General features: G+C 45.7%; 1 protein-coding gene and 1 pseudogene across 1 annotated transcript; both read right to left on the bottom strand.

Annotated features, from left to right (window-relative positions):
• Window positions 1-1,488: 1,488 nt before the first annotated feature.
• Window positions 1,489-25,938, bottom strand: TDG (thymine DNA glycosylase). The gene is made up of 10 exons (XM_049783163.1): window positions 25,777-25,938; window positions 16,845-17,005; window positions 14,079-14,338; window positions 12,611-12,680; window positions 9,793-9,928; window positions 9,413-9,495; window positions 8,746-8,840; window positions 5,036-5,207; window positions 3,767-3,892; window positions 1,489-2,440 (listed from the first exon to the last, which is right to left on the bottom strand). The coding sequence occupies exons 1-10, from the start codon at window positions 25,797-25,799 to the stop codon at window positions 2,313-2,315; spliced, it is 1,254 nt and encodes a 417-aa protein (XP_049639120.1). The 5' UTR covers window positions 25,800-25,938; the 3' UTR covers window positions 1,489-2,312.
• LOC126023639 (uncharacterized) lies at window positions 3,454-3,552 on the bottom strand (annotated as a pseudogene).
• Window positions 25,939-27,266: the final 1,328 nt, after the last annotated feature.

The raw sequence follows: 27,266 nt of genomic DNA, 5'->3' as shown, positions 1-27,266 counted from the left end.
CTTTCAAATGAATTTTAAAACTTTTCAGTATATTTAATGAAAGAGTCATACTGTCATATCATATAGAGAATACATCAACATTTACTCCTCATCCACTGTATTTAGGGAAAATAACAGAATTGTATGCTTAGAAAAATCCTCAAACACACATTCTAGAGAGTGTCTGCCATTACTTTAAAGAGTTATTGTCTGCACTGAAAAAAAGAAACCTATTTGTAAGGTTATGATAGTTGTAAACCCAAAGCAATATCAAATTACATGCTTCACATAATACCATGAAAAAAAAATTTATTTGCTCCTAATCCCTGATGCAAGGCACTTTCAAGTACCCACACAAACATCCATGTAAACAGCAGGACAGTACAGATTTCAGTAACACGAATGACAACATAGCTTGACCTAGATTGGATAAAAAATAAAATCCACCACAGCCACACCTAAAAACGCATATTAAGATACATGACACAGCTTGGGTTTCTCTTATTAGAAAGAGGCCAGGCTGTATGACCTCGGGGGTAGGGGGAAATAAATATTTCATATGAAAAACAGTATGTTGGGCCTGGAGAGATAGCACATCGGCGTTTGTCTTGCAAGCAGCCGATCCAGGACCTAAGGTGGTTGGTTCGAATCCCAGTGACCCATATGGTCCCCCGTGCCTGGCAGGAGCTATTTCTGAGCAGACAGCCAGGAGTAACCCCTGAGCACCGCTGGGTGTGGCCCAAAAACCAAAAACAAACAAACAAAAAAAGAAAAACAGTATGCCCCCCCCCCATGTTCTGTATGAGACAAAATATCAGAAGATTGGAAATGAATGCAGATGGCTTATCTGGACAGCCAGCTGTAAGATCAACTAGTTCTAGTAGTCAGGACTATGTGTGGCACCATGGAAAATGTGTCAGAGAAACAACAAAATATGTTTTTGTTTTATTTTGGTTTGGTTTGGTTTTTTGGGGCACACCCAGTGACGCTCAGGGGTTACTCCTGGCTCTGCACTCAGAAATCGCTCCTGGCTTGGGGGACTATATGGGACACCGGGGGAATTGAACCACAGTCTGTCCTTGGTTAGCACGTGCAAGGCAGATGCCCTACCGCTTGCGCCACTGTCCAGCCCCCAACAAGACATGTTTGTTACTGCAAATCAACCTGGTTCACTTAATCTACCATAACCAGCAGTAATGATGATGCAGAAAAAAGTATTTTTAAATACTTTATCAAGTATTTTTTTAACCCAGCAAGTATTTTATATTTTAGTACTTCTGTGTACTTTTATAGGAGCACCAGTTTAAATTAAATTATCAAACACCCCCAGCACCGTGTTTCTCATCCTGAAAATTCATTTCTTTTTTTTTTTTTTTATTTATTTATTTTTTTTGTGGTTTTTGGATCACACCCGGCAGTGCTCAGGGGTTATTCCTGGCTCCAGGCTCAGAAATTGCTCCTGGCAGGCACGGGGACCATATGGGACGCCGGGATTCGAACTGATGACCTTCTGCATGAAAGGCAAACGCCTTACCTCCATGCTATCTCTCCGGCCCCGAAAATTCATTTCTTACCAGTGTCCAAGTCAAAGACAAGGAAGATGCATAAGAATAGTGATAGGTAACTGGAGAGAAATCCAGTTCTTTCCCTATCAAACGGGGAAAGGTGCCACAAGTACAGCACAGGAAATGGGAACACAATCTGAAGTCCGTCTGTAGCCTCTAGAACTATCCCTGCTGACAGAACAATTTCTGCAAAGAGTGAGGAGGCCACAAATCAGTCTCTGCTACCCAGTGACCCACTGTGCCCAGCAGAAGGCAATTGTGCCCTGGACCCTGGGAGCCTCTCACACAGCGCTACTACCTACCAAAGAGTGTGCAGAAAGTTCTTAAGAACCCACACTCCAGCCTCCTTCCCGTGGTATCTCTCACCAGTAACATGCCCTTCTCTGGCATAGAAGAGCTAATTGTGCACTCATCTAGGTCCATGCACAATTCATCAACAAAAATAAATATTCAGACACTTGCCTTTAAAAAGTTCAGATTAAAAGTGATTTCCCAAAGTAAATCAGGATCTTCCTACATGAAATAAGTTTATAAAAAGTGGAATGATGGTTAATTCAAGTACAAAAATTCACATACAAAAAAACCTCTACTTTTTTTTTCCAAATTACTTAGGTTCATACAGTTGATTCTACTACACAACTGTACCTTAATTACATCACTAGAGTAAAACGCTAATAAAATACTTCACCCAGCAATTATGGGCCACTTCCTGACCACTGCATTAAAACTGCAGTGCTGAAGCAGAGCTGAGAAGCACCATTCTTAAGCCTAGTTTCCTTTATCAGGTTCTTGTGTGCCACCATGGTCACTGAAGGAAGGAATCTGGTCTGTAAACGGCTGGGTCGTCCACTGCCCATTTGGAATGTCACTGCGTGTTATTTCTCCGCTGTTGACAGCTGAAGGCAAGACAACAATGTTCATTTATTCTTCTGAAACACTTTGTTTTTTTGGGCCACTTCCTGCAGTGTTCAGGGGTTACTCCCAGCTCTGTACTCAGAAATTGCTCCTGGCAGGCTCGGGGGACCATATGGGTTGCTGGGGATTAAACCCAGGTCTGTCCCAGATTGGCAGCATGCAAGGCAAACAGCCTACCACTATGCTATCACTTCAGCCCCTCTTCTGAAACACTTTAAACCATCAAATTAGAGGAGATTTTAGTCTTCTGAAGAGTAGTACAGTGGGTAAGGTGCTCAACTTGCATGTGGCTGACCAGGTTTGATCCCAGCATCCCAGATGGTCCTCCAAACACCACTAGGAGTGATCCCTGAATGGAGAGCCAGGAGTAACAGCTGAGCATTGTTGGAAACGGCCCCCAAACAAACAAAACAAAAAAGATACTTGAGGGGCCTGCTTGAAAAATCTGAGTACAACAGGTAGAACATTGCCTTGTAGATGATTGACCCAGGTTTGATTGCCAGCACTCCACATGGTCCCCCTGGTTCCACAAGGAGTGATCTTGAGCTCAGTGCCCTATTAAGTATGGCCCAAAAAGCAAAACCAAAATTTTCCAAAGGCCTGTTTGAGTATAATTCTGTATCTATTTTCAGATACAAAAACATAACATCTTACTTGTCAATTAAAGAAGAAAATGCAATTTGGATTTGCAATTCTTAGAATCAATTAATGAGCTCTGGAGCCGGTGAGATGGTGCTAGAGATAAGGTGCCTGCCTTGCGAGCGCTAGCCAAGGAAGGACCGAGGTTCGACCCCCCAGCGTCCCATATGGTCCCCCCAAGCCAGGGGCAATTTCTGAGCGCTTAGCCAGGAGTAACCCGTCCATTTTCGGGTGTGGCCCAAAAAACCAAAAAAAGGAAAAAAAAGAAATGAGCTCTGAAAACTTGTGCAGTTAAGTATCACATTCCTCAAATCTTCATTAACAGTCATTGACTACATTTCTTTCTTTTTTTTTTTTAAATATGGAACACTTCACGAATTTGCGTGTCATCCTTGCACAGGGGCCATGCTAATCTTCTTTGTATTGTTCCAATTTTAGTGCCGAAGCGAGCACTGACTACATTTCATTTCATATTACCAATCCTTAGCTATATTTTTTTTTTGTGGGTGGGGGGGAACTTAAGGAAAGAAAAAGATGGCAGGAAAGCTCCCAAATTCTGGGAGAGGTCTCCTAAAAGAAGATTCCCATATTTTTCTCTTTCAAGATTCTCTTCCAATCCTGAAGAAAACAGGTATCTGAAAGGGACGCACAGAGAGTGGAACACATACTTAGCCCATTGGCAGGGAAGTTGCCAGGTTCGCTACTACATGGATTTTCACTGTAAGCACCTCCATATGCAGCTTCATAACCCGGGTCATATTTTTCTTCCTTAACAGCCATCTTCTTTGCATCCTCTGTGAGAATAAAAGCAATTCAAAACTAATTTAGTACAATTCTGAAGAGAGATTCACTTACATCATTAACAGTGCTTGTTCTTTAAAGTTTATGTAGTGGGGTATATCTTTCTCTATAATTTTTTAGATTAATTCAACATATCCTACATTAAAAGTTTTAAGAACTGTAAAAATGCATTAAGATTGAGGGCTGAGGGGCCGGGAAGGTGGCGCTAGAGGTAAGTGTCTGCCTTGCAAGCGCTAGTGTAGGACAGACCGAGGTTCGATCCCCCGGTGTCCCATATGGTCCCCCCAAGCCAGGGGGGATTTCTGAGCGCATAGCCAGGAGTAACCCCTGAGCGTCAAACGGGTGTGGCCCAAAAACAAAAACAAAAACAAACAAAAAAAAAGATTGAGGGCTGAAGCAACAGTAAAGTAAGTGAGGGCATTTGCATTGCATGTGGCCAACTAGGACTCAATCCCTGAGCCCCACCAAGAGTGAACTCTGGGGGCCGGGCGGTGGCACTGGAGGTAAGGTGCCTGCCTTGCCTGCGCTAGCCTAGGACGGACCTCGGTTCGACCGCGGTTCGATCCCCTGGCGTCCCATATGGTCCCCCAAGAAGCCAGGAGCAACTTCTGAGCGCATAGCCAGGAGTAACCCCTGAGCGTCACAGGGTGTGGCCCAAAAACCAAAAAAAAAAAAAGAGTGAACTCTGAGCATAGACCAAGGAGTAAGCCCTGTGTACTGCCTGTGTAGGGCCCCCCCAATCCCCAAACAAACTTACTAGGGTTGAACTTTAGGTGGACTACAACATTTCTTAGGGCCTCAATTATATTTAGGAGGACCCAGAGCAGATGGTAGATCTAGGGAAAAGATTTTAATGATGCTAGTGTTCATTATCAGAGTGCTCAGGCTGCAAATTGTTTTTCTTTCCTCTAGCTCTTATATCACCTAACACTAGGGGGGTCGGAGAGAAAGAATAGTGGGTAAAATGTTTGCCTTGCACATGGATGACCCAGGTTTGATCCCATCATTCCATAAATCCTGCAGCACACAGCCAGGAATAAGTTGTGAGCAGTTGGGTGTGGCTCAAAGACAACCTTAACACATTTTCACAATGCACACATACATAACATGAATAAAGAATAATAATAGAAACAGACCTTGGGCCAGCTGTAAGTCAAATGTATATTGCACCTCCTGAATATCTGTGTTTCGTTCAATGCCTTTCAGCTGATCTCTTAAGTCCTTCAACTTAATGTAGTAATGTACTTTATCCTGGGCTCGAGGAAACTGAGCACATCTAGCACTTGATGATGGCATAACATAGCAGAGCTAGAATAAAATGTCAACATTAAACCTGATAACACTAATGAATCCATTCAATAGATGAATCAAAAAAAATCCAAAATTTTCTTTGGATCAATAACAGATAAAAAATAGTATTAAAAGCTTAAATTTGCAACAATTATTAACAAGAATGTCAAATAAACCCCCAAATTGAGGCTCCCCTCAACTAATTCATCTATAAATAATGGTGTTAATAGAAATCTTTTCTCCTGGGCCCGGAGAGATAGCATAGCTGCGTTTGCCTTGCAAGCAGCCGATCCAGGACCAAAGGTGGTTGGTTCGAATCTCGGTCTCCCATATGGTCCCCCGTGCCTGCCAGGAGCTATTTCTGAGCAGACAGCCAGGAGTAGCCCCTGAGCACTGCCGGGTGTGGTCCAAAAACCAAAAACCAAAAAAAAAGAAAGAAAGAAATCTTTTCTCCTGGGGCCGGAGCGGTGGCACAGCAGTAGGGCATTTGCCTTGTAGGCGGCTAAGATAGGACGGACCTCAGTTAGATTTCCTGGCTCCCATTTGATCCCCTGTGCCTGCCAGAAGCGATTTTTGAGCACACATCCAGTAGTAAACCCTTGAGCATCAACAGATATGGCCCAAAAAAACAAACAGAAAAATCTTTCCTCCTAATTCCATCCCCAGGGGCAACTCGAGGGTCATCAAGGCTGCTCATCTAGATAGAAGGAGCCATAACACAACCACTGAGTTTTTTGCCTTGCATGTAGTTGACTATGGGTTCAATTCTTCTGGATCAACTATATTTTAGGGTAAAAAAAAAAACAAACCTGTAAGTGTTTTCCAGTAGGGGTTATAAGGACCCCAGGATATCATCCCAAGTGGGGCACAGATGAAAATCTTGTTAAAAGGATACCACAACATGAGACTAGGTGGCCAAACAGTAGAATGGGGGACACAGAAAGAAATAGTTTGAAAGTACAACACAATCGGAAAAAGGCTAAAAAAATGCTGTTCTAGCGCTTTTCAAGATGAATTGAACCAGAGTCCAACTGTGGGCATTTAGGTTATTTGGATATTATTGACTATAAAATGAAACTTTGTACATACATACTGAACTTTACAAGATAAATTTCTGGAAGTAGAATTACTAGGGGAGAAAGACACTTGCTTCCATCATTTTGGAGAAAGGAAAACAAAAATTGCCCTTCAGGGGTTATAACAAAATATACAATAATATTTATGTAAACCATATGTATACGTATATACATGAAAAGAATTAAGACTGGGAGCAGGAGAGATAGCATGGAGGCAAGGCGTTTGCCTTGCATGCAGAAGAATGGTGGTTCGAATCTCAGTATCCCATATGGTCCCCCAAGCCTGCCAGAAGCGATTTCTGAGCGTAGAGCCAGGAGTAACCCGAGTGCTGCCGGTGTGACCCAAAAACCAAAATCCAAAAAAAAAAAAGTTAAATCTGCTAGAAAATAAAACTTTTGGTTATAACTTTTTGATTGCCATTTTAAAATTAGCCTCCATAGCATGTTATAGGGAAAAAGGTATTTATTTTGGGGTCTCCCAAGCTCAGGAAACCAGGAGCCCTCCCAGCCAAGGACCTGAGGATGCCGAGCTACGTAGATCTGATTTTCAGTGACCCAACAATAAACTAGGTGCCAAGATGGCTCATGGCTAGAACTGCAGCCTTACAAACTGGAGGCTGCAACATCAATCCTGGGAGACGTCCACAAGCGTTGAGTTCAATGCTGGTGCCACAGGGACTTCTTGGCCACACTGCAGTCAAGGGTGTGGGAACACTCATCACAAGTAAAGGGCGTGACCCGACCCCAGTAAGCATTGGAACCACAGATGGGAACTCCAGGAAGGAAATAAAATCCTTGGAGAGCATGTATGTGAGCTCCTGAGGACACTACACAGCATGTGCAGACACCTTGGTGACAGAGTAGTCCCTGGTGAACCCCATCAACTGACGTGTGAACCTTGATATTAGTACTACAACCAAAAGAGCCATCACCTAGTCACTGTGACACATGAAAGGGGAGGGAAGGAGAGAGAAAAGTTGTAAACTTTAAACCAAATGCCTGCAGAAGTGCTATATAAACGATCAAGTTTGAAAACCAGTGTATCATTTCATAAATTTATGTAGTAAATAGAAGCTAAAGGCAAGTCAGGCTTACTAAACGCCTTTCTGAGACTGGGCTGTTTTACTTTTATAGCTTGACACAATTAAGTTAAGACAAATAAATAGGGGGCCGGCGAGGTGGCGCTAGAGGTAAAGTGTCTGCCTTGCAAGTACTAGCCAAGGAAGGACCGAGGTTCGATCCCCCGGTGTCCCATATGGTCCCCCTAGCCAGGGGTGATTTCTGAGTAACCCCTGAGCATCAAACGGATGTCGCCCAAAAAAACAAAACAAAACAAAACAAAAACAAGACAAATAAATGGGCAATTAGCAATTTTACTAGTTAGGTGTGTCATCATAGGTTTGTTTCACAACCAAACTTGGTTTTGAAAAGGGTACCAGGTATATAAACAATATATGTATTGTATGTATACATATATATGCATGTAGTTCCACATAACTGTATGTTTAAGACTATAACAAATAGGGGGGGGTCGGAGAGATAGCATGGAGGTAAGGAGTTTGCCTTTTATGCAGAAGATCATTGGTTCGAATCCCACCATCCCATATGGTTCCCTGAGCCTGCCAGGAGCTATTTCTGAGCATGGAGCCAGGAGTGACCCCTGAGCGATGCCAGGTATGATCCAAAAACCAAAAACCAAAAAAAAAAAAAAAAAAAGACTGTAACAAAAAGAGCCGGAGCAGTGGCACAGGACAGGACATAGGCCAGCACAGACTGTGGTCGATCCTCCAGCATCCCATATGGTCCCCCAAGCCAGGGGTGATTTCTGAGCACATAGCCAGGAGTAACCCCTGAGCATCACCGATGTGGCCCCTAAACCAAAAAACCAAACCCCCCCAAAAAAAAAGACTATAACAAATATATAAATAATACATTTTTTTGTTGATTTTGGCCCATCACAACCAGTGATGTGCAGAGGGAACTTCTAGATCGTTACTCAGGAATTACTCACTGTACTGTTTCTTCATTAATATCTTTTAATCTTTTAAGATATTAATATCTTATTAATATCTTTTGAAGGTATCATGCTAGCTTCTCCCCACATTGGAGACAAGAAATAACAAAACTGCCATTTGTGATTCTGTATAAGTTCTCTACTATTAAAGTTTGGGACATAGAGGTTATTAGTTTAAAAAAAACTACTTCTTCCCATGGCATAAACACAAATATTATGGCTAGATAAATTTATAAAACAACAACAACACCACTAGTTGCAGGAAGAGAAGTAGCACAGTGCATAAGGCATTTGCCTTGCATGCAATCTACCCAGGTTTGAGTCACAGCATCTTTTATGGTCCCAGAACACTGCCAGGAATAACTCCTAAGCATTGCTGGGTGTAATCCAAAAATAACAAAAAGCACTAGCTAGAAAATGTATCTATTTAAAGCTAAATTATAAATATATAATTTTAAGAACTTACAGTTTCTGTGTCGGGGATTTTATGGGGTTGAAGTCCAAACTCTAAGTTCTTAACCTTTACTCCAAAAACTTCTTTACTAAATATTTCATAAATACCTAAAATAAAAAAAAGTATTAAAGTTACTTTTCCCTTGGGGTTAATGTGGGTAAAACTGCAGCCCCATCTCCAAACAAGAAAAACTTCAGGGCCGGAGAGATAGCATGGAGGTAAGGCGTTTGCCTTGCATGCAGAAGGACGGTGGTTCAAATCCTGGCATCCCATATGGTTCCCCAAACCTACCAGGAGCAATTTCTGAACGTAGAGCCAGGAGTAACCCAAGTGCTGCCGGGGGTGACCCAAAAACCAAAAAAAAAAAAAAAAAAAAAAAAAAAAGAAAAAGAAAAACTTCAAAGATAGTTTTGGGCCAGGGATGTGACTCAGAAGCAGAGCATGGGCCTAGCATCTCTGAGGCCCTGGGTTTAAACCTTGGTACCCCAATCAAGAAAATGAAAGCTAGAGGCCAGAGATGATAGAGCAAGTAGAGCTGCCTAACCAGACTTTAATCCCTGGCACCCAGTATGGTTCCCTAGCCCACACTGCATGCACTGCATGCAAAACTAGGAGTAAGCCCTGAGTACCACAATGTGTGGCCCAAAAACAAATTTAACAAAATGAAAGCAAGCTTTACATTTTCCATTAAACACTGCTATTCTTGGCTGATACTTCTGTAATTTCTGCACTAGAATACGTCCTCCTTCACGAAATTCTTTACTGAAAAAAAACAAAGAAACAAAAAGTTAAACTTTGCATGAACCAGATATATAGGACTTTCCAAGAGGGTCCAACCTGTAAAAGTGTGATGTGAGATGGGGCCGGAGCAATAGCACAGCGGTAGGGCATTTGCCTTGCACACAGCTTGATTTAGGTGAGATGCTGGTTTGAATCTCAGCATCCCATATGGTCCCCGAGCCAGCCAGGAGCAATTTCTGAGTGCAGAGCCAGGAGTAACTCCTGGGTGCAGCCAAGTGTGACCCCCCCACCAAAAAAAAAAAAGTGTGATGTGAATACCTGGAAAGATCCTTGCTCCCTGGTGTGGTCCTTTCCACCATGTTGGTGAATCCAATACCATATTTCCCAGGTAACGTGTGGTCATCCATGTGGTTCAGCTGAACTTCACTCAGCCCTGACATAAACAGACATTTCCCTATTGGAGAGAATTTAGGGAATTTTTGTAGAAGGGGAAAGACTTTAGCTGTCTATATTGTTTTCTATTTTATTTGTCTTTAATGTGTGCTGGGGATCCAGAATCCAGGGCCTTGCAAAGTGCTCTACCACTAACCCACATGTCTGGTCCTCTGACACTCCCTGGTGATGCTCAGAGGTCACTCCTACTTGGTCGGTACTTAGGAATTACTCCTGACAGTGTTGAGGGATATCAGATACACAGCTATTGAACCATATCAGCTGCTTGTAAGGAAAGAGTCCTAGCCACTGTACTATCATTCTAGGCCCTTTCTGGCACCTTGTAACTATTACAATCTCTTCAACTCTTGTAGAAGAGAAGATTAGCAGAGATAGTGCAAGGTCAGTATTCTGTCTGCACTGGCAAAATGATGTGCTATTGTTACTAAATCTGCTAAGAAAAAGTACCAAACTCATTTAAAATAAATGAGTACGTCTTTTCAATCACCTCCCCTTATTTTTGGTTTTTGGGCCACACCTGGCAGCACTCAGGGATTATTCCTGGCTCTGCTCTGAGTAATCACTACTGGCAGGCTCTGGGGATCACATGGGATGCCGGGGATCAAACTGGGTCTACTGTATGCAAGGCAAATACCCTACCACCTGCTGTGCTATCACTCCAGTCCAACACTGCACTTTTATACATCAAAATGTTAATGACAGGGAGCAGGGTACAGCCTTGCATGTGGCTGATCTGGGTTTGATCCCCTGTACCCATATGGACCTCAAGTATGGCTAGGAGTGATCCCTGAGCAGAGAGCGAGGAGTCAGCCCTGAGCTCTGCTAGGTGTGGTCCCAAAGCAAATACACACACAAAAAACAGAAGACCATGTTTAGAGTAAGAAGAATGTACAGCAGGAAAGGTGATTGTTTTGGATATAGCTGAACTAGGGCTCTATCCCTGGTGCTCCAGATGGTGGTCCCTTGAGCTTTACTTAGAGAGATCCTTACCAGAGCCAAGAGTAATCCCTGTGCACCACTAGATATGGCCCCAAAACAAAACAAAACAAAACAAAACAAAGTTTGTTGATCTGCCAGAGAGACTTCAAAGGTTGAGCGCATGCCCGACAGGCAAAACAGGAGCCTGGGTTCAATCTTTCTTGCATCACATGTCCCTAAACACCACCAGGAACAACCTGAACCAAATGTGGCCCCTAAACCAAAACAGTGCCAAATGTTCAGTGACTATCTCTTTTTTTTTTGGGGGGGGGGGGGGGAGGGCTCACCCGGTGATGCTCAGGAGCTACTCCTGGCTATGTGCTCAGAAATCTCTCCTGGCTTGAGGGACCATATGGGATGCCAGGGGACCAAACTGCAGTCCGTCCTGAGTCAGCCACGTGCAAGGCAAACACTCTACCACTGTGCCATTGCTCTGGCCCCATCAGTGACCATCTTTAACCTTTTATTTTTTTCTACACACAGAGAAAAGATATATGTCTGATTTGGGTACACATATGTGGTTTCTCTTTTTTTGAAGCTGAAAACAGAACCCAGGGCCTTAAATATGCAAGGAAGTGCCTCACCACTAAACCACATTCCTTTTAGCACCAACATTAAACCGCATCCCTAACTGACCTTTCTTTTAACCAAAACAGTTTTGGTTGGTTTACAACTTACAAACTGGTTCCACCAAAACAAAGACCATCCCTGGTTTCTTACTTTACCCAAAACAGAGATTTTCCTACTTAGCATGTATCAAGCAAACCTGGGCAGGACTGGCTCAGGATAGGCCTGTCCTTCTTCCCCTGCCCAGGGGATGGTCTCTGTACTCAGTAAAAACTGCAGCCTGCCAGGCAGCTCTCTCTCAGCTTGAGGAGACAGACTGCTAGTTGGCCATGTGTATTTCACTCTTAGCTTTGTTTGAATTGTTTCCTGCGGTTATTCTTGCTCCAGACCCACTTTCCCTAGGTGGAAATATGGAGTTGTGGCCATTACAAAGTTTCGTTTAGAAAAAAAGAAAAAAACGCAGGCTGAAGAGATAGTATAGCAGGTAGGGCACTTGCCTTGCAGGTGGCCAACCCAAGTTGGCATCTGATATAGTCCCCAGAGCAACATCAGGAGTAATTCCTGAGTGCAGTAAGTGTTGAGCATCAGCAGTGAGATCCCAAAACAAAAAGTCCCCCCCCTGAAATATAGGCCAAAATCTTCCCCACAACCCCCCCCACAAAAAAAAGGGAAAAAAAGAAACGGGGGCCAGAGCGATAGCAAAGCGGTAGGGCATACGTTTGCCTTGAATGTGGCCAACCGAGGACAGACCTAGGTTCAATTCCTGGTATCCCACATGGTCCTTTGAGCCTACCAGGAGTGATTTCTAAGTGCAGAGCCAGGAGTAACCCCCGTGTGCCACCCAAAAACAAAACCCTGTGTGGCCCAAAAAAAAACAAAAAGAAAAAAAATGTAGATTTATTAATGGAGACATCTATCTTAATAGTAAAATAAGGGGCCGGAGAGATAGCACAGTGGCGTTTGCCTTGCAAGCAGCCATCCCAAGACCAAAGGTGGTTGGTTCAAATCCCGGCATCCCACATGGTCCCCCCGTGCCTGCCAGGAGCTATTCCTGAGCAGATAGCCAGGAGTAACCCCTGAGCACCGCCGGTATCCCCCCCCCCCCAAAAAAAAAGTAAAATAAAAATTAACCACTTACAGAAATGGTTTCCAGGTCCAGGATAATGATGCCCTTTGTAAGCAGCCATGAGTCCTGGGTTTATACCAATCTAGAAAACAAAATGCTAACACATTTAGATCATCCTTATGTTACATGTTTTAGACTATTATCATGTTTATATTTTTAGACCATACCCAAACCTGGCAGTGATTGAAGGACTATGAGATCAAACAACATCTAAGCAGCATTCACCCTAACTCAGAGCTCACTCCACATCTACCGGAGCTTTATTGTGGTTGAGGATAATGATGTCAGGTTGGGGCCTAGGGAACAGTGGCATGACCATATTGAACATCAAAATCTGAAGAGCTCAGCATCAGACCATAAAAGTCTTTTATAGAGCCAGAAAGATAGTACAAGTAGGGCCTTTCTTTGCCTTGCATGCAGACAACCAGATTTGATTTTGATCTCTAAGTGCAGAGATATGAGTAAGCCCTGAGCACCACTGAATGTAGCCAAAAAGAAAAGAAAAAGGGACCTGAGGGATAACACAGTGGTAGGGCACCTGCCTTGCACACAGCCGATCCAAGACGAACTGTGGTTCAAATCCTGGCATCCCATATGGCCCCCCATCAGGAGCAATTTCCGAGTGCAGAGCCAGGATTAACCCCTAAGTGTCACCGGGTGTGACTCAAAAACCAAAAAAAAAAAAAAAAAAAAAAAAAAAGAAAGAAAAAAAAGGGAAAAGAAATGTATAAAATTTTCATGTTGAGCCTGGAGAGATAGCACAGCGGTGTTTGCCTTGCAAGCAGCCGATCCAGGACCAAAGGTGGTTGGTTCTAATCCCGGTGTCCCATATGGTCCCCCGTGCCTGCCAGGAGCTATTTCTCAGCAGACAGCCAGGAGTGACCCCTGAGCACCGCCAGGTGTGGCCCAAAATCCAAAAAAAAAAAAAAAAAAAAAAAATTTCATGTTTTTTGATTTGCCAAATTTCTTGGACTACAGCCAGCCTCATACAGGCTTTTATGGCTACTTCCCTTGCTGGCTACCTTTCTGCCTTTTTTTTTTTTTTTTTAAGTTTTTAGGCCACACCTGGTGATGCTCAGGGCGATTCTCATAAATGGACCTTACAGTACAACACTGGGTGTTGATAATGATCAAGTGAAGATAATGATCAAGTAAAGTATTAGGTTACATCTTATTTTACCAAAAACAAATACTGTCTTATATATAAGCCTGGGCGGGACAGGCTCAGAATAAACTTAGCTTACTTCCCCACCTGGGAGTAGTCTCTGTACTCAATAAAAACAATTCTGGCAGGCAGCTTTCTGGAGTTAAGAGGTAGAAGACTGCCAGACTATACATGTTTCACCCTTAGTTGGTCTGGATTATTTATGCAGTGATTTAGACTCATTTACCTGGGGATGGAGATACAGAGCATGGGGTAATTTTACAGCAAAGTACAACCCACCAATTTATCGAACCAAAAAAGGACAAAAATCCTTACAATGACGATGTCCAGATTAAACGTCAAAATGTCAGGGAGAGTCTTCGTCAAAAGCTCAGCTTCTGAAACACCATTGAAACGGTCTACTTTCCTTTTGACTTTAAATGTATCTGTAATTTTTTCTTGCTTATCTTTTGATTTTTTGGACTTGCCAGTTTTTTTTGCTTCAGCAGATTTTTTTGGTTCTGCTGGCTTTTTGGGTTCCACTGGCTTTTTGGATTGTGCTGCTCTGGTTTTTCTTTTCCTTCCTTTTGGAGTCTCTGAAAGACAAGTTTCCACAATAATTTGCAGAGAATTTAACATACAAATCTAAGACAGCTTTCTCAGAAGTCACCCATCAATATCCCTTTATCCTTTCTCGCCTAAATACCAGCATCAATCTCTCCCTTGCCAGCTCTTCTATGTCCTTCACCCTAGAACTGGACTCACATGGCCAACTCACATGGGAGTTGGTCTAGGGAAAAATCATTCAGAACAATCAAGTTCATTTCTTCATCTACCTGGAATCCTGGCCTCCTCAAGACTACAAAATAGGGCTGGGAAGGTGGCGCTAGAGGTAAGGTGTCTGCCTTGCAAGCGCTAGCGTAGGACGAACCGCGGTTCAATCCCCCCGAGTCCCATATGGTCCCCCCACGTCAGGGGCGATTTCTGAGCACATAGCCAGGAGTAAACCCTGAGCGTCAAACAGGTGTGGCCCAAAAACCAAAAAAAAAAAAAAAAAAAAAAAAGACTACAAAATACCCGTGTACCATCTTAAAGGAATTCTAAGTGTAAATAACACTAACAAGTGAAGAATAAATAGATGTTAGAACAGTATGCAAGACCCAAGAGGACAGGATGGGATGAACACATGCCTTACATGCAAAGGACCAGGGTCCATCCCAGCACGTGGTTTTGAGGACTGCCAAGAGCGATCACTGAACAAATGTGGGGCAGTTCCAGAGCCAACCCCCCCACTCCAACCCCTGAAGAAAAATATTAAGGCAGAGAAAGAACTGCCCCATAATTTCAGATGTAGAGTCTCAAAAGAGCTTTCAGAGACGTCAGCATAAGGGCTGGAGAGACCTTGACAGGCAGGTGCAGGCTCAGCACACACAGCCTGTGCACACATGCTCCCCAGATCTGAAAAGGCTGAAAAAAAGACTGTAAGCATGCCCTCTGACCATGCAACGAAGGATGTACCAAGGGTAGACTCTGACCAAGGATGAAACCTAAGTGCTAATAATGCTGGGCCTCAAGGTTGGCAAACTACTGTTTCCCATGGGACCCTTTCTGCGGGCTAGGTGCTACTCCGTAGGTATCTCACAGAAGTAGCCCTAAACGGGCCCAGAGAGATAGCCCAGCGGTGTTTGCCTTGCAAGCAGCTGATCCAGGACCAAAGGTGGTTGGTTCGAATCCCGGTGTCCCATATGGTCCCCCGTGCCTGCCAGGAGCTATTTCTGAGCAGACAGCCAGGAGTAACCCCTGAGCACCGCCGGGTGTGGCCCAAAAACCAAAAAAAAATAAATAAATAAATAAAAAATAAAAAAGAAGTAGCCCTGAACTCAAGTCTAGCCTCACCAGATACCAATAGCACCCTGCTAGTCATGACTTTCAAGTGTCTTCAGGGGCTGGAGGCACAGCACCATGCTGGAGCTCCAGGTGTGTCTCTGACACCCCATGGTCCCCAGGAGAGGCCCCTAGCACTGTTGGGTGTAGTCAAAAACCAAAACTTAAAATAGTAATAAAAGTGTCTCCAAAAACACCAGGAGTTCTTCCGGGGATAAAATCATCCCTGGTCAAGAAGCACTGACATGAAGTCTTGGTTTTCTTACCCTCAATGCTCATCTCCTCTCCCACTTCACTGAGGGCATTTTTCCAGTCAAGCCCTCCCATCCCCATCCTTCCTCTCTCTCATGTGGTGTTAGCTGCTCCTCCTGTGCCAGAGGAACCACCTATATTTGCTCCCCGACCTGAAAAGGAGAGTCAGTATCTGTCTCTGTCTGTCTGTCTGTCTCTGCCATAACCAGTGCTCAGGGCTTACACCTGGCTCTACATTTAGGGATCACTCCTGGCAGGGCTTGGATATAGGATGATGGGGATCAAAACCAGGTCAACTGTGAGGAAGGCATGTGGGTACAAATAGATACAATAGTACTTATTGTACTGTCTCTCTGACCTAAAAAAGGTTTTTTTAGTAACACAACAGTAGGGTATTTGCCTTGCAGGCCTTGCATGCAGCCAGCCTTGGACAGATACAGGTTTGATTCCTGGCATCTCATATAGTCCCCGAAGCTTGCCAGGAGTGATTTCTGAGCACAGAGCCAAGAGTAACCCGAGTGCTGCTGGGTGTGGCCCAAAACAAAACAAAACAAAACAAAAGGTTTCTTTAAAAAAGCTGGGAAACTGGTGGTGGGAATGTTGCATTGGTGAAGGGGGTGTTCTTTACATGACTGTAATCATACAACTATAATCATATTTGTAATCACAGTGTTTAAAGATAATTATAAAAAAATGCTGAAATTTATCACTTCACTATCTTTTCTTTGGTTGGGGTGTGTGCATAGTTTGAGACACACCTGATAATGTTCAGACTACTCTTAGCTTTGTGCTTGATGGATGCTGTACGTGGTCCTTGGGGACCACACTGTGCCTGGGATTAAACCAGGACAGGCCACATGTAAGGCAAATGCCTTAACCCTGCACTCTCTCTGGCCCCTTGAAAGCAATCTTGGATCCAGTGGGTTAGTTCAACAGCTTCTTTACAAATGCCCTGGAACCAAGTACCTGGCATGGTGTCCTCAACAGGAGCGAGGACTGGGTAGTCTGCCAGCGCTGGCTCTTCATTCACTGATTTCTCATTCGGCACTGTCAGAGGGGGCGCTTCAGCCATCATTTGTTGAAATGGTAATGGATAGAAAGGTGGAGGAACCTGCTGAAGGGAGCAGCTGAAAGAACAATGACGAAGCATAAGACTCGACAATAAAATCATCCCTTGGGGGGCCGGGCGGTGGCGCTGGAGGTAAGGTGCCTGCCTTGCCTGTGCTAACCTAGGACGGACCGCGGTTCGATCCCCCAGCGTCCCATATGGTCCCCCAAGAAGCCAGGAGCAACTTCTGAGCGCATAGCCAGGAGTAACCCCTGAGCCTCACAGGGTGTGGCCCAAAAACCAAAAAAAAAAAAAAAAAAAAAAAAATCATCCCTTGGAAGTTTCCAGTGATTGGGATATATCTATATATATCTATATATATATATATATATATATATATATATGGTTTGTATCCAGACTCAGCAGTGACTGAGAGTAGAAAATTGGGGCAATGAGACCAGGAAGCCCTTTACCTGCTCCTTCCTGAGGGCCTGCAGTCCAGCACTTGGTTCCCACACACTGATGACATGTCTCAGAGTGGGAAAGCTAACCAGCCCTGTACTTTCTCTGCAATGAGATCACAGACGGTTTTTTTTTTTTTTTTTTAGTTTATCAGGCCACACCTGGGAGTACTCAGGGGTTACTCCTGGCTTTATGGCTCTGTGCTCAGAAATTGCTCCTGGCAAGTTCGGGAGACAATATGGGATGCCAGGAATCAACCCATGTCTGTCCCAGTTAACCCACATGCAAGGCAAATGACCTACCACTGTGCTTTCTCTGCAGGCCCTGATCACAGGCTTTTCTAGTGGAGACTTAAAAGGCTCCCAAACCCGGCCGGGTGGTGGCGCTGGAGGTAAGGTGCCTGCCTTACCTGCGCTAGCCTAGGAGACGGACCGCGGTTCGATCCCCCGGCGTCCCATATGGTCCCCCAAGCCAGGAGCGACTTCTGAGCGCATAGCCAGAAGTAACCCCTGAGCGTCACCGGGTGTGGCCCAAAAACCAAAAAAAAAACCAAAACAAAAAACGCTCCCAAACCCAAGCAGACACTATAGCTTTAATATTTCATCTTCCTCCAACCTAATTTCCCCCCCCAGCTTAATTCAGCCATAGCAGACACATAACAGTGTATAGTGTATGATTTGATCCATTTATATGCTGCAAAATGATTACCTCCATAGTCAGTTAACACCTCCTAAACAACACAGTATTACTTTTCTGTGGTGACAACCTTAAAGACTTACCGTATATACTTGAGTATAAGCAGAGTTTTGCTGGCACAAAATTTGTGCCAAAAAACCTGAACTTGGCTTATACTCGGGTTATTTGGCGCGTGCAATAAATCAAATGCATGTAGTCTCCAGTCGTCTTCTGCCATCTGCTGGAGGGGGCGGTGCTTCAACTCAGTCTACAAGTTGTGGCTGAGCTGAAGAGGTAGGTGGCTGAACTGACCTGTACGCCTCTGAACTATTTAACCCACAATATTCTGCGCTTTATAAGAGACCGACAGCAGTGATGATGATCATCTGCAAACTCAGTGACAATGACAATATCTATGCTGATACCCTCACATCAGATTACAGCTGTTTGGACATACAGATAATGAAGAGGAATCCAGTTTTGAAGGATTTTAACCTTTGTGATTTAGCTTGATTACCTGTTAAGCTACGGTTTTCTGCACTTTGTTTAAAATTTTAAAGCTATTGTTGCTAGTTTACAGTTTTTCTTTAGCAATAAATGTGGAAAAACATTTAACCTACTGATTCCTTAATTATTGTAATTGTTTTGGATACATATTTTTATTTTTGAAATTTACCAGAGGCTGTTGCATTTGCCACCTCGGCTTATACTCGAGTCCCTAAGCTTCCCCAGCTTTTAGGGTAAAATGGGGGGAGCGGTTTATACTTGGGTTGGCTTATACTCAAGTATTTGTTCTCTGGGGCAGAGATAATACAGCAGACAAGACACTTGTCTTGTATGCTGCTGATCCAGGATCAATCCCCCGCATCCCACATGGTTCCCTGACTGAGCACTGCCAGGAATGATTCCTGAATGCAGAGCCAGGAGTAACTCCTGAGCATTGCCAGGTGTGGCCCCTCCATAAAGACATAACAAAAAGACATATTTGTTCTCTTTATTTTATTTATTTATTTATTTATTTATTTTGGTTTTTGGGTCACACGGCGGTGCTCAGGGGTTACTCCTGGCTGTCTGCTCAGAAATCGCTCCTGGCAGGCATGGGGGACCATATGGGACACCAGGATTTGAACCAACCACCTTTGGTCCTGGATCGGCTGCTTGCAAGGCAAACGCCGCTGTGCTATCTCTCCGGGCCCATATTTGTTTGTTGGCTACCGTGACTGACTCAGTGGTTACTTTTGCAAAACTCCCTGCCATCTTTTCAGTGCTAAGTGCTGCTTTGCTATAAGCCCATATACCAACAGGAAAAAGGCAACCTTCAAGTAATAAGTAACTTCTCAGCCTAGGGGAGGAAGACACTGCCTGATACCATGGAGCCAAGTCTCCCTATAATTTACATTCCTGAGTTAAAAGCTAAATGCAACAAAGCTTGCCCCACCATAAAACCTGCTGAGTTCTGGAAAGTGGTCTGCAAACCCTACTTTAGGGTCATAGGGCAATTCCTTGAAAGCTGCTGACTTAGGAGTGATTGTAAAATTGTCACTGCTTCTCCCTCCCTTCTGGAAGATGATTTACTGCCTTTGTCTCATGGCTTTCGCGCCAAAATGTATGATTGACATCATCTTTTACCTGCCCCCTTCTCCTTCTCTATATAAGAGATGCTGGACCCTAATAAAGTCACCTTAGAACGGTCTGATCGCCTAAGGTCATTATTACTAACCTCTCTCAGATTTTTTACAGGTGTGGTTGTACTTCTAGCCCTGCTAAATAAAGGTGTGGTCGTCCGTGAGCCTCCCGACCGATTCCTGCTGGCCGGGCCCCTCCGGGGGGCTTGCAGGACCCCGCATTTGTTCTCTTTAGAACTTCCACAAATAGGGACGGAGAGATAGTACAGTGGTAGGGCATTTGCTTTGCAAATGCAGCTGACCCAAGACAAAGGTGGTTTCAATCCTGACATCCCATATAGTTCCCCCATGCAAATGGCCTACCCACTATAGTTCAGTAATATTTGCCATGATCACTATTAGGTTTCCAGAACTACTTAATTTTTTAATTTTGGGGTCAAACTTGATAATGCTCAGGAACTACTCCCCACTACAGGATCTGGAGTCACTGTCAATGATACTTGTGGGACCACGAAGTGCCTCAGACTGAACTGGGACTCCTATATGCAAAGTAGATGCTCCAATCTGCTGAGCTATCTCTCTAACCCAAAAACAAAACAAAACAAAACAGAGAGAGAGAAAGAAAAGAGGGGCCAGACATATAGTACAGCAGCGTTTGCCTTGCAAGCAGCCAATCCAGGACCTAAGGTGGTTGGTTCGAATCCCCGTGTCCCATATGGTCACCCCATGCCTGCCAGGAGCTATTTCTGATCAGATAGCCAGGAATAACCCCTGAGCATTGTCGGGTGTGGCCCAAAAACAAACAAACAAACAAAAAAGAGTATCTCTCTAGTCCCTCCCTCATCTTCAGTTTTTTGGTTTTGGGGGAAAAGGGCATGCTCAGATGGTGTTCAGGGTATGACATGGTGCTGAGGACAGAACCCAAAATTCCCACATGCAAAGTGCTCCAGCCATGAGCAATCTAGCTGGCCAACTGCATCTCTGAAGAAGTGGTTTTTTTTTTTTTTTTTTTTTTTGATTTTCGGGTCACACCTGGCAGTGCTCAGGGATTACTCCTGATTCTATGCTCAGAAATTGCTTCTGGCAGACTCGGGGAACCATATGAGATACCGGGATTCAAACCACTGTACTTCTGCATGCAAGGCAAACACCCTACTTCCATGCTATCTCTCTGGCCCTGGACTGCTGTATTTTTGTTTTCCATTTGCTGGCTTTATTATGGTCAGTGATTTTTTTTAAATAGTTTTTATTGTGACCAAAGTGAATTATGAAACTTTCACAGTAATTTTTTTTTTTTTTTTTTTTGGTTTTTGGGTCACACCCGGCAGTGCTCAGGGGTTTTTCCTGGTTCCATGCTCAGAAATTGCTCCTGGCAGGCACAGGGGACCATATGGGGCTCTGGGATTTGAACCGATGACCTCCTGCATGAAAGGCAAACGCCTTATCTCCATGCTATCTCTCCAGCCCCTCACAGTAATATTTAAGGTACATAGTGAGAACATAGTGAGTCAGGGTCATTCCCACCACCAGTGTTGTCCTCCCTTGACCCCTGTTCCCAGCATGCATTCTATATATCCTTCATTAGCCCCCCGGGCTGCTAGTGTAACTGCTCCCCAATGTGTATAGCTTGTTGTAGATTGGGTTTTGATTCTGCTGTCGTTGACTTTGGGCTGAGTGTTTCAGTCTGATCATTTTTTTTTTTGGGTCACACTCAGCAGCACTCAGGGGTTACTCCTGGCTCCACACTCAGAAATCGCCCCTGGCAGGCATAGGAGACCATATGGGATGCCGGGATTTGAACCACTGTCCTCCTGCATGAAAGACAAAAGCCTTACCTCCATGCTATCTCTCTGGCCCCCTGATCATTTTTTTATATTTCCACTCAATGTTCATATGACTGTTTAGTCCTGGTACCCTCCATTTCCACCCCCCTCAATTCATGAGGCAGAACAAGATGACTCAAATTATGTGGTTCTGTTGGAAAAAAAAAAACAAAAAACTGGGTGGTTTCCATCTAGAGGTTATAAATATCAATTTAAAAGAAGGGAATAAAGAAGAAAAACAAAAAAAAAATAAAAATAAAGATAAAAATAATTTTAAAAAAGGAAGAAAAAAGGTGGGGCCGGGCGGTGGCGCTGGAGGTAAGGTGCCTGCCTTACCTGCGCTAGCCTAGGAGACGGACCGCGGTTCGATCCCCCGGCGTCCCATATGGTCCCCCAAGCCAGGAGCGACTTCTGAGCGCATAGCCAGGAGTAACCCCTGAGCGTCACCGGGTGTGGCCCAAAAACCAAAAAAAAAAAAAAAAAAAAAAAAAAAAAAAAAAGGAAGAAAAGGTAACAGGGGTGGAGGGAGGACAACATTGGTGGTGGGAATACCCGATTCAATGTCACTATGTACCTAAAATATTACTCTGGTAAAAATAAAAATTATTTTTATTTTTTAGGCCTTCTTCTAGCCTGGGGAGTGCTGGGAGGCTTGGCAGGCCCCCAGCCATGCCCCTCTTTGTCCCCTGACTCCAGACCTTCCCTGGGTGCCAGCTCAGATGGCCAGAAGTGGGTTCAGGTGGACTCTTAGGAGTCCTCAGGCTTCCCCCCCCCTCCGTATTCCAGGGGGAGGTGCATGGGGAGGAGGGCGGGTAGATATCTGGCTTCCGGTTTCTCCTTTAATTCTGGAGGCCAGTTCTTGCCAGGTATGGGGTTTGGGGAGGCCCCATGTCAGAGGCCTTCTCCCTAGCCTGGGGAGTGCTGGGATGCTTGGCAGGCCCCCAGCCGTCCCGTCCCCCCCCCCACCCCACCCCCCGCTTTCTCCCCTGGACTCCAGGCCTTCCCTGGGCGCCAGTCCAGGTGGACTCTATAGGGGTCATCAGGCTTTCTCACTACCTCTCCCTACACTAATGGGAATGTGCTTTGGGAGGAGGGTGGGCCGTTCTAGCACTGGTTTATGTTGGGACAGTCACTGGAAATTTTTTCTCCTTGGTCTCCTTATTGATAGTATTGTATGCATATAGTTTATATATGCATAATATCCATCTTGTATTGTGACCTTGATACTGCCCTACAAAGCTCATTTCTAATCTTTTACTGCCTCAGTTCCAACCCTTATTTCCCCCCATCTACCCATATAGGTGCAGCTCATGACATGAAGCTCACCACATAGAGTGATGAGTGCAGTTAGAGAAATAACTACACTGAGAGCTATCGTAACAATGTGAATGAATGAGAGAAGTAGAAAGCCTGTCTCAAGTACAGGTGTGGGTGAGGTGGGGAGGAGGGAGATCCAATGTCAGTCCTGGGTCGGCTGCTTGCAAGGCATACACCCTACTGCTGTGCTATCTCTCTGGCCCCATCTGTCTTCAATTTTTCATCCCCTCTTGTCCTAAGTGGCAGGTCTTAAGCCACTAAGCCTTTGAGCTCTTGTGGGGGATCCCACAAACAGGACAGGGGTGGAGTGGGAGCAAGGCACCAGTGCAGAACTCCTGACCAAGTTCTTCTAGGCAAAGATTTGACACCCCCTTTCTGACCTCACTATCTAAGCCTAGCTCAAAGGCCTTCAGTCTCTTTAGTATCCCTAAAAAGGTTGACCACAATCAAGAGTTCATCCCCAGGGGCCGGCGAGGTGGCACTAGAGGTGTCTGCCTTGCAAGCGCTAGCCAAGGAAGGACCAAGGTTCAATCCCCCATATGGTCCCCCCAAGCCAGGGCCAATTTCTGAGCCCTTAGCCAGGAGTAACCCCTGAGCATCAAACGGGTGTGGCCCGAAATAAAGCAAAAAAACAAAACAAAACAAAAGTCTTCCTATACACAGGGTTATAATCACTCTTTCCCAATCACTTTTGATCAGGTGTCTTACTTGTCCTCTAAAAATGTCTTCTTCATGCTTCAATCCATTAGAAACACGTTGATCCTCTTTTTTTCCTTTGGTAACTGAACTGTAAATGTTTGTTATGACTTAGAATATTTGTCTTTAAAAAAAAAAAAAGAGGCCAGAGAGATAGCACAGAGGTAGGGTGGTTGCCCAAATAAAAAATTCTCTAGAGCCTGTTAAGACAATTTAACACGAGCCAGAGATATGTGTTAAAGAGCTTGCCTTACACAGGTCGACCCATATGATTCCCAAATCCCATCAAGAGTGATCCCTGGGGGCCTGGAGAGATAGCACAGCGGCGTTTGCCTTGCAAGCAGCCGATCCAGGACCAAAGGTGGTTGGTTCAAATCCCGGTGTCCCATATGGTCCCCCGTGCCTGCCAGGAGCTATTTCTGAGCAGACAGCCAGGAGTACCCCTGAGCACCACCGGGTGTGACCCAAAAACAACAACAACAAAAAAACAAACAAACAAAAAAAAGAGTGATCCCTGGGCATAAAACCATAAGGACTTGATGAAGACCAAAATTAAACAAACAAACAAAAAAAACCAGCTAAACACTGCTGGAAAGGGTTTGTTGAAAAGATAACACAGGGATAGGGCATTTGCCTTACATAAGGCCAACCCAGGAAGGACCTGGGTTCGATATCCGCACCCCATATGGTCCCCGAGCCTGCCAGGAGTGATTTCTGAGCTCAGAGCCAGGTGCTGCAAGGTGTGGCCCCAAAACAAACAACAACAGCAGGAAAATAATTATAATAAAAAATAAACACTGCGGGGAGACACATTACTGTTAGTGCTGTAAATCACTATGGTCTTACAAGGGGTCATTTATCTGAGAGGCTTTACCCAGGTTTCGATTCTGTGCCAGTTAATATGCTTTTAAAGTACTGGAGAATATTCTTATTTGCAAAGATCTTCTTTCTCAAAATTTATGAAGGGGGTCTAGCTGGGAAGGCACCTGCTTGCACACAACTGACCATGGTTCAACCCCTGTCACACAAATGCTCTCCCCATTTCCCAGGATTGATTCGAATGTCGAGCCACTAGTCCTGGGCACCTCCGGGTGGACCCCTAGACACCTTCTCCGAGAGAAAGGGAAGAAATTAGTGAAAGACACTGGAGAAAAATACCTCCTTGCATATTCGTGCCAGAGCCAGAAAAAAAGCCCCGACTTTTTTTTTGTATGTGTAACTCTTTTCTTTCTGCTTTCCACTCAAAACCTAATGGGAACTGAACCCTGGGACTCCCTCCATAAGGACACATAGTGTCTTATTGGAATCCTGGGCCCATGATCCATTGGGTTCTCATGAGGCATTCAACTCAAGAATAATTTCACCCTATGTCGGGTCTCGGTTTCCCCCGCTAGGTCATATAGCTGGAGTTTCCTATTTAGTTTCCTGCCAGGGAACATCTCAACATCATCTTCGCTTTGCAAAAACCTTCTTTCCACATGCAACGTCTATGAGGCAAACGAAAGGCAGTCTTAAGATCCCCAAGAGCCCTGAGAGGCCACTGGATGACTTCATAGGGAGCAAGAGCTGTGGTTGGGCGACGTCGTCTAGGCCAGACAACACTGGGCGAGGATGCCCAGGTTAATCCACGAACTTCAAAACGAGAAGGCGGAACGGGACACGCCTTAGGGCTCTTGGCCGGGCATACGCGGCGGAATGTCGCCAGGAAGGCGATGAGAAGCCACAGCTACCGAGGAGACCTTTGGCTGCTCACTAACTGTCTAGGGTTGGCACCCGAGAAAACGCCCGCCGCAGAAGCGCAAAGCAGCGGCCGCGGCAAGGACGCAGTGCGCACGCGCGACACGGGCCTTTGTACTCGGGCAGCACCTACAAAGACTCCGACGTCTGTGCGTGTGCGTGTGCGTGTGCGTGCCCCGAGCCCACCCGCCCCCACTTTCAAAGGCTGCGGCGTACGTGCGCGTGCCCGCCGGCCCGCCCGCCACGGCTGGTAAAAGCCCCCGAAGTTCCGAGGGTGGGGCGTTTCCCTAGCGCGCAGCCGGCCTGGGTTCGATCGCCGGCGCCCGATGAAATCCCCGAACCATGCCAGGCTCACTGCCGACGCGGTCCTAACGCAAACTTAAGGCCGCCTTGGCCTTCAAGGACCCGTGCGTGCGCGCGCCCCCCCCAGCTTCAGCAGACCCGCGTACGTGCGCGCGCCCGCCGAGCCGCCGTGAGGGGCGCGGGGTGGGGGCGGCGCTCCGCCGCTGACTTACCTGCCCAAGTTTTCCGCCTCCATTCCCTGCTGCCGCGCTCCGGGGATCGTCCTGACCGGGCGAGCAGACACGACTGCGGAGTCTAGCGCCGCGGGGAAGCGCGTGCGGCGGCAGGACAGGCACCAGAATGGAGACCGGCTGGCGCGAAGCTCCTCCCCCAAGCGGCCGCTTCCTCCTCCCTCTCGCGCACGCCTTCCCACGCTTCCGGCCGCGCCGCTCCAGCGCGCCCCGCCCTCTCGCCGCCTGACCCGGGGGCCAATCACGCTCCGCTCCTGCTCCTTGGCTTTCCCCGCCTCCCCGCTCCTCGCCCTGGCCTTCCGGGAAGGTGGAGCCCAAAGCCGGGGGCGTGTCGCTGAGCTTAGCTTTTGTTTGGCTTGGACGTGGCGGGCGGTGAGGAAAGGGGTGTCGGTGTCCTCTGGGGCCTCTGTGTAGGTTAACTGTCAGTGCTCCTGGGCCTTTCCGCCCAAAATTTCACTCAAAATAAAAGCGTTTTGGGAAGCAAAATCTTAGCTGCAACTGGAGAGACTTTAACGAGTAGGGCTCATGTCCTTCACGCGACGGACCCGGGTTCGAGCCCCCGCATCTCGTAACGTTCTCCGAGCATCACCAGGAGTGACTTTTGAGTGCAGAGCCTGGAGTAAACCCTTAGCATCACCAATCCAAGCAAACAAAACTTTATATTTTCTTTCTTTCTTTTTTGGTTTTTGGGTCACACCCGGCAGCGCTCAGGGGTTATTCCTGGCTCTATGCTCAGAAATCGCCCCCGGCAGGCTCTGGGGACCCTATGGGATGCCAGGATTCGAACCACCATTCTTCTGCATGCAAGGCAAACGCCCTACCACCATACTATCTCTCCGGCCCCAAAACTCTATTTTCAGCTTAAGTAGGGGCTTTCTGGAAGAAGAAACCAACAGCCTGACTTGCTGCTTTCCTCTGTCACTCTGGTTAATTTAATTTAATTTTTCTTAAATAGGGGCCACCCCAGTGATACTTAACTATTGACGGGAGTCGAGGGGGGACATTAAGTGCCAGACACTGAACTCTGCCTCACACATCCTACCACTTCAATGATCTCTTCAGTGCCTCTTTCTGTTTGTTGTTTTGTTTTCTTTTGTTTGGAGACCACACCCTGCAGTGCTCATGGCTTATTCCTGGCTCTGTACTTTCTGTTTGTTTTGGGTCACACCCGGAGGTGCTCAGGGGTTACTCCTGGCTGTCTGCTCAGAAATAGCCCCTGGCAGGCTATACCAAACCCAACAAACTAAAGAAACCAATCAACTTCGTTTTTTGTTTTTGGGGCCCGGAGAGAGAGCACAGCGGCGTTTGCCTTGCAAGCAGCCGATCCAGGACCAAAGGTGGTTGGTTCAGATCCCAGAGTCCCATATGGTCCCCCGTGCCTGCCAGGGGCTATTTCTGAGCAGACAGCCAGGAGTAACCCCTGAGCTCCGCCGGGTGTGGGCCCCCCCAAAAAATTACATAAATGACCCTTA

The sequence above is a fragment of the Suncus etruscus genome, chromosome 11, assembly GCF_024139225.1.
Source record: "Suncus etruscus isolate mSunEtr1 chromosome 11, mSunEtr1.pri.cur, whole genome shotgun sequence".
NCBI classification, from domain to species: Eukaryota; Metazoa; Chordata; class Mammalia; order Eulipotyphla; family Soricidae; genus Suncus; species Suncus etruscus.
This window is presented reverse-complemented; position numbering and strand designations above follow the sequence as displayed.